Below are 15,102 nucleotides of genomic sequence, written 5' to 3' on the forward strand. Positions count from 1 at the left end.
AATGCATTATTACGGTACCATCGAGCTGATCTGATGATGGAGACAGGAGGTGGCCATAGGAACTCTGTGATAAAACAACGCAACCTAATTGTGTTTGGGGATTTTAGAAAAGTCTCGATGAGTATTAGTTGCCTGTGCTAATAAAAGTAGGTACAGTCAGCGATAAAAGTTTGTACCAAAAATGAATTTACTTTTTTGACTTAGTGCCTTCAACCCTTTGTTACCATAGAAATAAGGTTCGGCCATTTCGTTCCTATCTGCGATTCTTGTATCTACATGTTTTTGGCGTGTAGCCTCATCCTATACTATTGATGCTGACTGTACTGTATTTGATATTATTACATTATGAAACCATAGAGAAATAAGCATAGAGTGCTCATTCCATACTTCAGTTTTCTTTCCAAAACGCTTATTATTTTCTGAGTCGACATCTAGCGTCAAGTAGCGGATTTATTAGTACCGCTACTTGACACTAGACGTCACGAGTGTCGCGACTGACGAAAAGTGTATGGCTCAACAATTTAAAACTAATATTACAAGCAGAAGAAGTTGAAAATAGAGTTCCGGTTAATCCGTTCATAATATTCGCTGAAAATTGTTGAGCATTACATATTAGACTTATCGTTCGTCGCGAAATCTATTGTTAAGTAGCAGTACTGATAAATCCGCTACTCGACGCTAGATGTCGACTCCGAAAATAATAAGCGTTTTGGAAAGAAAACTGGAGTTTTTTTTTTATATACTACGTTGGTGGCAAACAAGCATACGGCCCGCCTGGTGGTAAGCAGTCTCTGTAGCCTATGTACGCCTGCAACTCCAGAGGAGTTACATGCGCGTTGCCGACCCTAATAACCCCCCCCCCCCCCCTCGTTGAGCTCTGGCAACCTTACTCACCGGCAGGAACACAACACTATGAGTAGGGTCTAGTGTTATTTGGCTGCGGTTTTCTGTAAGGTGAAGGTGGTGGAGTATGGAGTGAGCACTCATTGCTTACTTATTTCTCTATGATGAAACGCAACAGGATAACCAATAATATTTAATAAGTATAAACCTACGGGAACGTTTATCTTTTTCCTTGTTATAGTTTATTTTGTTTTGTACGGTAATCGATAATGTTGTGTTATGGCGAAACTTACTAGTTCTGTTTACGTTTGTGATTGCTGTGAGAGGATTAAAACGTTATAGTGACCGGTACACAAATATGTAACTGTAAATTTACGCGCAGAGCTTTAAGAACTATCAACGATCAGGCCTTGTACATCTTTACAGATGATTTAAGCAGCATCTATGATCTAGCGACATCGCCTCTTGAGGCTATATAAACCGATTCTTGAACGGCATTATCGCCCACATTTATGGCAAGTGAAATAAGGGTCCGCACCGAGGCGACCCTCATCGCGCATGTGTTTTATTGCCCGTTTTCGGGCCAAGTCTTGAGACCAGGACTAATCATAGGTTTCGCGACCTCTTAAAAGGCTGTTCCACAACTCAACGCGGTTTGTAAAAAAAAAACTAAGAACCAAAACTAAGAACTATGGTAAAAGAAAAAAAGGTTGCTTAATTAATTTATTTATGTATGTATATTAGTTATATTCAGGGCCCGTACTTTTCATGCCGTTGACGCAAAAATGGCGTAATTTAACATACAGGGAGTTGTTTTACAATACTACAAATTTAGATAACTTACTTATTGACGGGTATCAAAATAAATACTTGTTACGAGAATAAAAGCTTGTTACGCTGTTAAAAATCCAAAATATGTATTATTTAATAAATTAATAATCTATTATTTATTTGAGTGACAATGAGATGAAAATCAGTTAGACGTTTCTGTACTGATTGTCAAGTATATGTATAACTTACCTAAAGAGGTTGATAAATGATTAATTATTACGAAAATATTAATTGGAATCATACTCTATGTAGCGTGACGTCATTTTTCTGTCAACGGCATGAAAAGTACGGGCCCTGAATATAACTAATATATACTCTTTCTAACAAACAGAGCTGTCATAATGACGGATAGGGACTAACGAATATCATGCCGGTGGCAAACAAGCATACGGCCCGCCTGATTGTAAGCAGTCTCCGTAATCTATGTACGCCTGCAATTCCGGAGGAGTAATTTTTTTAGCTTTGTCACACGTTCATAAATAACGTCATTATTAGTCTATGTCCAAACAGAGCATCTGACCTGCTGCTCGTAGCATAACTTGCACTAACTCCATATGTCAAGCGCGACTTTAAGGATGGAGTCGCGAGCCACAACGCAATTCATGCTAAGGGGTCTGTTTATAACAATGTATGCCACCTGTAATTTGAACGTTATCCTCATACTAACAGAGTAGTGTTTCGCAGGGCAAGCAATGTCGCCGCTGCGCCTTACCATCTATACTTGCCGCAAAACTAACTGGTGACTGATATCATAATGCTATCCCCTTTACCCTAGTTAAGACCAAACAAGAGTGAAAGAGATGGCATTATGACCTGACTCGCCACTTAGTTTTGCGGCAAATACAGTAATGTTTGGAACAGACTAGCTGTTTTTACCGCCATAACTTGAACTCTATCACCATACTAACATAGTCGCATTTCTCAGGGCAAGCCATGTCGCTGTTAGTCCCCGACACATCGTACTCGTCGTCTGAAGGAGAAGACGACTTCTACGACGCGGACGATGGAGTGGAAGACACGCAGCCGGGACCTAGGTAAGTGCTAGTCTTTAGTACTTATAGTCTGAAGCTAGCAACAGATTTTTATGATCGCAAACTTACACGGTATCTCGTAAAGTGGTTATGGGAGATGTATCTTATTCGTAATATTGAAACTTCGTACGTTTGGCCAAACACGTACGAAGCTTCATTATTAAGCCGCAATCCAACGGAGCGCAGCTGACGTTCACTAGGTACTGGGCGGGCACACATCAAGAATATATTATACACTGTGTTTTTACAGGCATCACTTTACGCTTTTTCCGTCAATCATCCCCAATCCGCATTCCCCAAGTGAAGTCCCCAATCCGCATTGGGCTAGCGTGGGGACTATAGCCCGAGCCCTCTCGCGCATGAGAGGAGGCCTGAGCCCAGCTGTGGGACGTATATAGGCTCAATTATTATTATTACGTCAATCATCAAGTCGTATGTAACAATTTTGCTAAAAAAAGACGACCAAAATAATACTCAATAATCTTAACTTTTTATTACATAGATAACTTACATCTTTTAGTATTTGTTTTATATGAGTAACCATGGAATACATGTTTTTAAATAAAATAATGTTTATATTTTTTAAGTTTATCTTTAGTTGTAAATAAATACTACAGAAAACCAAAAATTGGTTTTCTACCGTTATTTATTAGTTTAAATCTACAGCGACATCCAACATTCTAGTCTGTAACTAAACTGTTCCGTTGCAAATACTACATTTACTTTGTCTGTACATTTAGGTGACATGTATGGGAAGTTCAAAGTAACTGTTTTCATCAAAATGAACAACAGTTATCCTAACAAACGAATTATCTATATACTAACTAGTCCAACTACCAATGAATAAGACTCAAGTAAATAGCGGAATAAGGGAGATATGGCCGATATTGTTGACAATATTCTAAAAAAAAATGTTACACATTTATGAGATAAGACGGTTTGTATGACGCGAAATTTTGGTTCGATATCTCCAGTGTTGTTTTAAATCACACTGACATAAAAACAAACACAACCGAAGACAAAACAAATGTCAATTACAATACAAAAGGATACAGTCGCCATCAGATATATCGGAGCGGCCAAAGTGTTCACAATATCTGAACACGCACTCGAACGCCTTGACAATAGAGGCGTGTTCAGATATTTGTGAGCACCTTCGCCGCTCCGATATATCTGATGGGGACTGCATTACCTCAACAAAAAAAAAATTAAGGGAAAGTGTGAATTCCTCAGCTTTACGAAAAACCAGCTGGGTAGTGACTGCACATTGTATACTGAAATAATAGGCTGCAAAGTGTTTCACTGGTGGCTACAAACATCGAGGGCGGCTGAAATGGGTCAGGTGTAGGGCTGTCACAAACAAGGCACTGAAATATTACATTACCTTCATAAGAAACTCGTGTGTGTGACGTATGACAGAAGAACATCGTGTTAATAATATGCGCTAAATATAAGTAAGTAAATATTCTTTATTGTGCACCATACAGTTAAAAATAGACAGGAAATGAAAAAACACGTAAAAGTAAGGTAACAACAGGCGGTCTTATATATTTATGAAACGCTGAAAAAAAGCGAATGAAAAGTGTAAATAGTACCTTAACATCATGGCACTATTGCTGCACATTAACTGGAAGATATCAGAGGCACTCGGGTGAGCTGTTCTTCAATACACGCACACAAAGAACATTTAAAATTAACCGAAAATCTTCGGCAATATTCGGAGATATCTACGTAATAATAAGTTTTTGGCAAAAATGTCATTTTTGGTACAAGCTTTTATCGCTGACTGTACTTTTCTTTCCACAAGCAACTAATACTCATCGAGCAAATTCTAAAAACCCCAAACACAATTAGGTTGCGTTGTTTTATCACAGAGTTCCTTCCACCTCTTGTCTCCATCATCAGATCAGCTCAGCCCGACTTACATATGTATGCAAATTTTCAGCTCAATCGGAAACCGGGAAGTGGATCAAATTTAAATATCTGTGTTCATCTTCATCACACAAATAAATGCCCTTACCGGGATTCGAACCCGAGACCATCGGCTTCGTAGGCAGGGTCACTACCCACTAAGCCAGACAGGTCGCCAAATAATAACATTAGTAAACAGCGTTTGTAATGCGAGAGAAGTTAACAACGTCATAATTTACTACACTTTATATTATGTTATTTGGATAATGGTCGTGAACTTAACATTTCACCACATGAAACTGAGATGAGACCACTATAAGATGTATAAGTTTAACTAGTTTTAATAAGATTAAACTTAATTTATTTACAACAAGCAGGTGCCAGCCCTATATACAGGTGAACAACCCCGCAGTACACCGTTACACTGAACGTTGACTTGCATGCCACGCTATGTTTTTCACAAACTTGGTCAAACTTGAAATAGCTTGTTATTTGCATTCACTGCAGATCAACACAGTGACCCAGGGAAGGTGGCAGCCCTATATTTAGGTCAACGACCTCCAGTTACACCAAATCATCTACATTTCTTATGGATGTGATTTTTAGAGGTGATGTAGTTTCGTGGTAAAAATATAACGGTAGTCCCTCACTGACTGTTACATAACGTAACATAACACCCAGTATGGCCCCACCATAAACATTCATGAGACGAAATCTTACTAGAGTCAGACCAAGATAAGTTAGCAGCATTTTTGATAGACCAGACGGTGCAAGTGTCAAGTAAACGTCATAATTTTATAGAATTTTGACGTTTAAAATAACCCGTGCAACGTCTGGGCTATCAAAATCGCTGCCAGCTTATCTTGGTTTAACTCTATTGACACCAGTAAACTGTCCTATAATTAATCAGTTTAGATCATTAATTTTTCAGTTTTGTGTTGTATGTTTCAACCAACAATTATACTAAACGTTGACTTGCATGCCGTGCAGCATTTCACAAACTACGTTAAACTTGAGCGCCATTCAAATTAGCTTGTTATTCGCATTCTCTAACTTCAGTTTAACCAATAACCCAGCGCAGGTGGTAGCCCTATATTTAGGTCAACGACCTCCAGTTACGCCAAATCGTCTGCATTTCTGTGTATGATTTATTTTTGGATGTTACACCTACGATCGACTACAAATACATGTAAACACACTGACGTGCGGTAAACGGCAAAGTGACAACCCTAACTTCAGATGGTTGAACTTTATCGACGGTAATTAGCCATATAGTAAAAAAAGAATAACGAACTATGCTGAAAGGGGTATCATTTTATAGAGATTTGAAGATCACTAGAGGGTCGCCACTTTCGCGAATGAAGGTTGAGGGAGGCGATGGCTGAGATACTTTTGAGTGGCATTAACGTGAGACACTTCATTCGGTTGTTGTCTGTTTTTTTTTTTGTCTTTTAATTATTTATATAAGAATTCAAGCCTTGGAGACCCTCTACATCTCTAAGGATAATTTAATGTTTTTTTTTTATATATTTTATCTCTGACACTTAGAGACTTATACATCAAGAATTTTAGTATTTGTTAGTTTTATTTTTTATCATAGTTTTTTTGTGTTATTTGACATTTACAGTATACATCTCTAATAAAGTATAAATTATTTCATCGATTCCATATTTGTAATTGTATTTTGTATTTTTTATTGTTTGTAAAAATGGACATGTAAAAGTGCCCCTGTGGCCTATTTGGTGAATAAATGTTTGATCCATAACAAGTTGAAGATCAGAGAGGGAGTCTTATATATTATCAATTAAAACTGACTGACACCTTTAGACGAAGTAGGGATTCATATTTTACAATCAAGTCAAGTTTTGATATTTGATACGATGACCTTGACAAGACTTGCATTACATCTGTCGCGCACCAATAAGTGCGAGCGAATTATATGACATGAGTACAGGTGAGCTGAGCGGGAGTTGCCTTATATGCTGCGCCTTATACTTTAGGGTGAATCAACTTTTTTGTTTTGTTATCCAGTCCCGTTGTCCAAGGGACAACAGTGGCACAGTTTGTTTGAGGAGACGGTGTATGCTGTTCTATTAACATGCTTAGTAAGGGGCCCATTATGGACATATATGACGACCACAAAAACGCAAGTTTAAGTAAGTTTAAGTTTAAGTAAACATTTAAGTACCATAAAATCAGTATTTCAATGAACTTTTGTCCCCTGGACAACTAATCGTAACCATGGCAACGAGTGACGCTAAAAAGTTGATTCACCCTTTATCACCACTTCTGGTCCAGAGCTATACTGGCCCACTTATGATGCGGTCGGCAAAAGTGAATAACAGGACCAGCACAGATCGATATTGCCCTAATTCCGGGTCTCTCGGGCGTATCGAAATACCCGAGTCGCATTTGAATAAAAAAAGCGCAATTTGATCTGATATGTGTTTGATATTATGCATTGTATCTCGCTCGCACCGATATAAATATGCATTGCAAAATCTCAAAAAATATGTTTAAATACATTTTGTACATAAAAGGCAACTTTTATTAGTAAAAACATAAATTACATTTTTTTTCTTTTTTTTTTTTTCTTTATTAAATTGCGTCTATATCCTATCCTATAATTATCCTTATTCCTTACTACTTAAAGTACTTAAATTCGACAGCTTTCTTTCGGAGTTTTGGGATGTGCTCTACGAACTATGTCTAAACCCAAAAGGCAAATTGCAATCAAAAAGTTGTTTTTTACTGAGTCACGTCACGTTGAAAGTGTTTAGAAAAAATTGGCGTTGTCATTCGTTGCCATGGTTACGGTCACCTGGGTCAGTCTTTAAAACCTGGTTTTAGGCACTTAAATCAATCAAATATGCATTTTTGTCGTACGTACCCTTTCCACATTGAGCCATCTACCGAGCATAATATTATGGCCGTGGCAAAAGTTCTTCTAACAAACAATGCTAATGTTGTCGCCTGGCTGACGGGACAGAGCAACAAAAAGAAATAGTTTATTCACCCATTTAAGGAATTGAAACGAACATCATACTTTTGACCCGGTTAATTTAAAAGTTTCATTCCAATTAAAACCAAAATGTGGAACACTTCAAATAAATACTTATGAATCATAAACACTTTATATTATAATTATTATGACATTATGAAGTATTAAAAGGTCCATCCATAACCATGCCATACAATAAGTACCTACACATTTTGAACTTTAACACAAAGGTAGAAGATTCAAATTACAAGCACGTTCGGCATGTCCGTATTATCTGAATTCATACAGAAAACTAGGTCTTTAGGTTATGGCGTAGGTTTTTTAGCATGCTTATCTCTGCCAAATGCCCGCGGACCTACATTTAGTCCGATCACAGTACAAAATGGGTAGATTGGGTATTTGGATACCTTACCTTATAAGTACAGTCAAGGTATTAAATATAGACCCGGACAAAATGGCAAAAATATATACACACTACCTTAATGTATTGGTAATAAAAAAAAAGTTATTTATTCAGGTATCAACCCATTAAATTACAATAACGCAAATATACAATTAAATTTCTCTAGACTAAAATTAAAGCTAATTATATAGGTGCAGCGGGGAGACCTTGCTCATACAGTAGCAGGTTGTATACACTATTTTAACAATACTGTTCGCCGATTCGCTCACTCTCCTGACAAACGACCAGTGCCTTTTACGCATTATAGCGTAAAAGTCATCTACTCTGTTCTCGGCGAACATACCAGACGCACTACACCGCCACCGTAACATTGCACGAAACGCGTTGTTGTACTGTACTGTACGATCGTTTCGTGAAATGGTACCACAGCTGTCTAGTGTAGAACGCCTGACAGTACGCCGTGACAAGGCCGTGTATACATATTTTTGGCAATTTGTTCGTGTCGATATTTAATACCTTGACTGTACATAATATAAACCATGCGAACGAGACAGATTTTAACGTTGATTTCTTGACCGCATTGAGACTAAAATGACAATTCTGGTGTAAAATTGTTTGTGTTATTAACTTTAAAATAAATATTTTCTATTTTAATGAAAATATTTAGTTATTAGTTGTAAGGTTTATCTTCGTCAAGATGTCAAAAGAAATAATGCGTCGTGTGCAGAAAACACATAATCACAATTTTGACTAAAAGTCATACTTATAACAATTTTTTGCTCCTTATGACCTCAGGAATGCGTGGTTGAATATGTCGGGTTACTCATTCCCATGGTGTATATTATGCCTTTTAACCCTTTTAACGCTTTATGTCATAAACACAAACATCACTCAAACGCCAAGCTCCCGGGCGCATGCGAGCTAATGTAAAACTCCGAGCTAATGCTGAAAGTGTGAAGGTTACTTTGACAGCGTATGTCATGACACCTATAGTTGTCCTTGGCGCTGTGGGCACGACTAGTAACGACGCCTTTAGGGGTTCTTGGCGTTCAAAGGGTTAAACATTATGTGAACACCAAAAACAAAACTTGGGATTACATCAGTGAAAATTTTAGTGCCATAAATTAGGGTACAAAATCACGCACCATCATTTGTTAGCTCGAAACATTGTCCGAAAGTTGCGTGTTTGTCACGATTATCCTCAAGGCTGAAAGTCGGACGACAAATATATGCAAACGTCAACTTATAATATAATGCTGGAAGAGCTATATGAAACCTTAAAAAAACCGGACAAGTGCGAGTCGGACTCGCCCACCGAGGGATCTCTACTTTTTAGTATTTGTTGTTATAGCCGCAACAGCCATCAATCATGGTTCATGAGATACAGCCTGGTGACAGACGGATGGATAACCGAGTCTTACTAATAGGCTCCCGTTTTACCTTTTGGGTACGGAACCCTAAAAAAGAAACCATTTCACAAAACACTGCATATTATATCATTGTTTTAGCTGGCTTTCAACAGCAATTTCACTGTCGCTTTCGGAAAGAATACTACAAGTACCCACAACAATATCCAAAGTATGAGAGTGAGTATGCTTATTATTTCTGAAGAGTTCTCTTTTTTAGGGTTCCGTAGTCAACTAGGAACCATTATAGTTTCGCCATGTCCGTCTGTCTGTCGTACAAAGCGCTGCGAAGGTACTCCCTTATGCTTGCAATCGCAGAAGACCAGATAAATTGAAGTCGACACAGTGTAATGGTGCCTTTACAATTTTAAAAGCGAATTTTAGGACTGGCACAATCAAACATCACCATGTTATAAAACTGAAAAACTAATTTGTAAATACTCGTATTCAGACGTAATATTACAATGTGTATTTTATATCTCCGTGACAAATATCATGTACGCATCAAATAACATCGCACTGTCGGCTTGCCAAATGGACATTAAAATCGTCGCGTCTTGCCAAACTCCACATTTATTACGGTTTCTTACTGTGGAATATGTTTCATATGGGGTTACTTTTAATATCGAAAGTCGGCGATATTATGAATAACCAAGGTTTATATTTTAGACGTTTCGAAATTAATCTCTTTAAATTTATACATTAAATAAATATATATTTGGGGACAATGTTACACAGATCGACCTAGCCCCAAACTAAGCAAAGCTTGTACTATGGGTACTAAGCAACGATATACATACGTATATAGATAAATATATACTTATATATAGAAAACATCCATGATTTCGGTACAAAATTTGTGTTCTTATAAATGTTAATTCATACTTTTGAATATCGGGATGACCTCGACGCTTTTTGCAGCGACTGGCGGGAGCATGCACCAAACCATGATGAGTGGCGGAAGGAAGGGTAGGCCTTTGCCCAGCAGTGGGACACAAGATAAGCTATTTAAAAAAAAAAGTATTATTATAAGTAACGATTATACTAGAAGCTAGAAGTCTAAGTTTAATAATCCAAATATTGACCAATCGTCATAATGATTCAATCGATTAGCTTACCTGACATAAAACAATGCCCAGTCTCTCCTTTTGGTTGGAAGGTTAGTTAACAGTTCACCAATGATTGGGATTAGTACGAAGAGCTGGGACAATGCTAGGAAGATGATGTCATCACTATGAAAGTGCTAACATATATCCAGTTAGTAGGTATGCCTTATCCAGCGTCTATACGAGTATAGCGGCATGTCCGCCGCGGCCGACGTCAGAGCACTACATATATCATGGCACTCTTTTGGATTCATATTTATATTTCAATGCGTCTGCAGATTATAATGCGGACTTCTAGTACCGATTATTTTTACGAGTATTTGCAACCTGGTCTAGTTTTAAGGTTTTGTGTTAGATAGGTAGAAATAGCTAACCATGCCTAATAAAGCCAACTAATAAGTTGAACTACCACACCTACCTACCTGAGTATACCTACACGTTTGGGTACTTTTAAAATAGCCTGAAAAGTCACAGCGAATAAAATAACACCAACACATCACAACAAGACCCAATTCATACAATAAAATGTTCACGGCCGCAGACATTTTCAATACAAGTAGAGTAAGTTTCAAAAAACAAATCCTTGAAATACTAGCTGAGACAACTTAGTATCTTCGTACAATTTGTATCATTGCCATCTAGTCGCTAGAGTGCGTTAAGTTTAGCATAGTTTACTGTAGCATTGCCTTACCTATATTATATATAGTTCTTAGTGAGAGCGTTTTTAGGAGGTAGGTGCACGTCTATTGCAATAACTTATCATTTATACTATTATTGTACTTGCTTCTGTTGTTTCTCCAATAAAATAAAATAAAATAAAGCTACAAAAATAAGCTTAGATAGAGCAATAGGTACGAAAAAAATACCCCCTCCTCTTTGAACTTACTTACTAGTTTGGCGCAATGATCCGAAATGAGTCTTGGCTTCCAAAACAAAAGCACGCCATTTTACCCGGTCCTGCGCGGATTCACGCCAGTTTTTACTAACGACAAGCTCACGCCCCTTCTCTTTTAAACTATTTTAAAGTCATCTAAAAATGGGTCTCCGTTGGAATTGTAACCGTGTTTGCGTGAGTCATTATGTCACATAACCGGTGTAAGAGCGGGCATTACTCCCGGGAAGGAAATGAGTCACGGCGACATGTGCTCACCGACATACTGACTTCGCAATTCGAAACAACAGGAGAACCCCGAATAAGCGCACCCTATATGCTTTCTAACTATAGGTATCAACTGCATAGGTATGGTTATGTAATACAAGTAGTTCGCCCCAAACTGAGAACGCGCGATTCGCCAAAAAGATAGGTCAATTGATTGCACATTTATTGCCATGTCTGTGGAGCCCTTAAATGATAGATTTGAGTCACCATTGAGATTAGATTAATAAACTGTATCTGTGGTAAGCCGCAATCTTTCTTATTAAATGTCAAGTACCTATATTATGTCTATATAATTTCGTTTTTTATCTTGCTAATCATTTTAAAATCGTAAATTAAAAAAAAAACTGTATTATAAATGTGTGAACCGAGCACTTTCATTTAATACCAAACTCGACCATACTTTCGTGCAAATAAGATGACCAGAATAGCAAGATCCCTCACAAATATCTTTTTGGCCTTCTAGGCTTTTCTAGCTCCATAATTATAATTTAGTTAACCAATTTCATTTAAATTAGAACAAATTTACTTAAGTTATTGTCTATCAAACTATCCTTTGATAGTTTATCTTAAAAACATTTAAATGCCGGGACATGTCCCTACCCAGCCGTGTGTTCCAAATTGAATGTAAGAACTTCACATCGCTTCGCTCGTTCGTTCGAAAATGTAAGTTTAATATTATTTTTTGAGAAATACGGTGTACATCAAGGTTGCTTTCCTGGGCTTGCCCGCTCTATAGTAATCCATAGTCGTCCAAAAATTGACAGCAACGTTCATCGTGCCTTCACGTGCATCGTATCATCGACTTGAAAAGAGCAAACGTAACTTTTTGACGGTGCTCGACAGAAGATGGAACTGACTCTGACTGATTCTGTCATTATTAAGTTGTAAAACTCCGAAACCGTGTTTATTCATAAGCCCGCGAAGAACACAAATGAGATGGTTTTTTTTCTTTTTACCTGACTGCCGAAGGGGATGTTTTTTTAACGATCTAATGTATGTACGTATTATTGTTTGGCAACCAACAGCCTATAATATATACAGTATAATCTCACTAATCCGGTACTTCGATAGATCGGCACGTCCAATAATCCGGCACCCTCCCTCGCCCCCTCGTCCCTCTACACCTGTGCGCTTCGGTCGCTGCGTCGTCGAATGCTTTATTTTATTCATTACCTATGACTTCAGTATAATCCAGTAATCCGAACATTCCAATAATTCGGCACCTACCGGTTTTTAATAGTCCCGGATTAGTGAGATTACACTGTAGACTATATACAGTTTGACGGATTACAATGTAGGCATTATATGTCTTTACGAGTATGTATATAACATTCGCAATTTTTATTTATTTATATGACATTTGTATCAGAATAAAGTGTTATTAATGTGTAAGTGTATTGGTCCAGCACTCTATACTGGCATGTGGTTTTAAATAAATTAATTGAATTAAATTTTCCTCTGTTCTGTTTTTTAATTTCTTTAATTCGCCTTGTTTGCAATCAAATACGTGTGGGATCGTAACCGTATTACGATTTTTGTACAAACATGCCCCTTGACCCCGTTCTGTAGGTATTGTTCCACATTCAGTTCCATTACGTCAGCGAGGAAACTTCCCAGTAAAGATGCAGGAAATAAGTTGTTCGGGGAAGTGTCCAAGCTGATTTATTGTTTGTGTACTGTAGAACTACTGGCCCAATACTGCAACTATGGCCCACAACACAAGTTCAACCCTTAAATGCAGTGAGCTGCGAAATTGCATGGAGAAAATATGAATGAATTCATTGATTAAGACACCATGCACTTTTACGGCTGATGGTACATACACACGGCTGATGGCTGGTGGTAGCGCTGGTGGCCTAGCGGTAAGAGCTTGCGACTTGCAATCCGGAGGTCGCGGGTTCAAACCCCGGCTCGTACCTATGAGTTTTTCGGAACTATGCTATGATGAGGACGAGGCAACAGACAACATCCCCCATGACACAGATAAAGTTGACTGGATTCGAACCCAGGACCACTAACTTTGTATAAAGAATTTCCTAAATCGGTCAAGTTGTGAAATCGGAGACTATACGTTAAAAAATCCTGCATTTTGAAGTTGGTTAAAAATTAAACCGCAACATAATTCAATCTGTTGTTAAATAAACCAACCACCATACGGCTTCACAAAGTAATCTCACAATAAAACGATTTGATACAATTCGCATGACCTGAAAGCGTCTATTCTGTACACTGACAGCTTTCACTCTCCATTATCTATTGTCCATCTCGGTTCGTTTTACTCGTATTTTACGATTCGTTTGCTGCTTTTTATGCGATCTGTATCCGACTGGCGGAAAATAAATATTACGGAACATAGTTAACATACACTTAAAAAAAAGTGACCAAATCCACTGGTGGCCGAGGCGGGAATCGAATTTATATATAGTTAGTAGTGTGTAGTGTGACTATTTAAAAAAACAAATCAAAAAATAATAATAATAATGCAGCCTATATACGTCCCACTGCTGGGCACAGGCCTCCTCTCATGCGCGAGAGGGCTCTGGCTATAGTCCCCACGCTAGCCCAATGCATTTGGGGACTTCACATACACCTTTGAATTTCTTCGCAGATGTATGCAGGTTTCCTCACGATATTTTCCTCCACCAAAAAGCTAGTGGTAAATATCAAATGACATTTCGTACATAAGTTCCGAAAAACTCATTGGTACGAGCCAAGATTTGAACCCGCGACCTCCGGATTGAAAGTCGATATCCAATCGGCCACCGCTTTCCTAAAATAATTTGATTTGTTCCCTAGTTGGACTACGGGACAATCTTATTTAATCTACCTTTACCGAAATAATCTAGCTAAGCACTCACACAAAATAATCTAGCTAAGGACTCACACAAAATAATCTAGCTAAGAACTCACACAAAATAATCTAGCTAAGGACTCACACAAAATAATCTAGCTAAGCACTCACACAAAATAATCTAGCTAAGGACTCACACAAAATAATCTAGCTAAGAACTCACACAAAATAATCTAGCTAAGAACTCACACAAAATAATCTAGCTAAGGACTCACACAAAATAATCTAGCTAAGGACTCACACAAAATAATCTAGCTAAGAACTCACACAAAATAATCTAGCTAAGGACTCACACAAAATAATCTAGCTAAGGACTCACACAAAATAATCTAGCTAAGGACTCACACAAAATAATCTAGCTAAGGACTCACACAAAATAATCTAGCTAAGGACTCACACAAAATAATCGCGAGTCGTCGAGTGGCGAAAACCTGCCCCAGCTACACACAATACAACGATGCACGGGAAAACAATACAAGCTCACTAAATTACTAGGCGACGATATAGTATAAATACATATTGGAGCGTACACAGATTTACTGTTTACATTAGGTTTTTAG

General features: G+C 37.8%; 1 protein-coding gene across 2 annotated transcripts in view; it reads left to right on the forward strand.

Annotated features, from left to right (window-relative positions):
- LOC133527935 (oxysterol-binding protein-related protein 9) overlaps positions 1-15,102 on the forward strand; it is a 124,345-nt gene that overhangs the window by 47,365 nt on the left and 61,878 nt on the right. For both annotated transcript variants that reach the window (XM_061865133.1, XM_061865134.1), the window contains exon 8: positions 2,600-2,708. In XM_061865133.1, the coding sequence (XP_061721117.1) occupies positions 2,600-2,708 (109 nt within the window). The remainder of the gene's footprint in view (positions 1-2,599; positions 2,709-15,102) is intronic.

Source organism: Cydia pomonella, chromosome 18 (genome assembly GCF_033807575.1).
Source record: "Cydia pomonella isolate Wapato2018A chromosome 18, ilCydPomo1, whole genome shotgun sequence".
In the NCBI taxonomy this organism is placed as follows: Eukaryota; Metazoa; Arthropoda; class Insecta; order Lepidoptera; family Tortricidae; genus Cydia; species Cydia pomonella.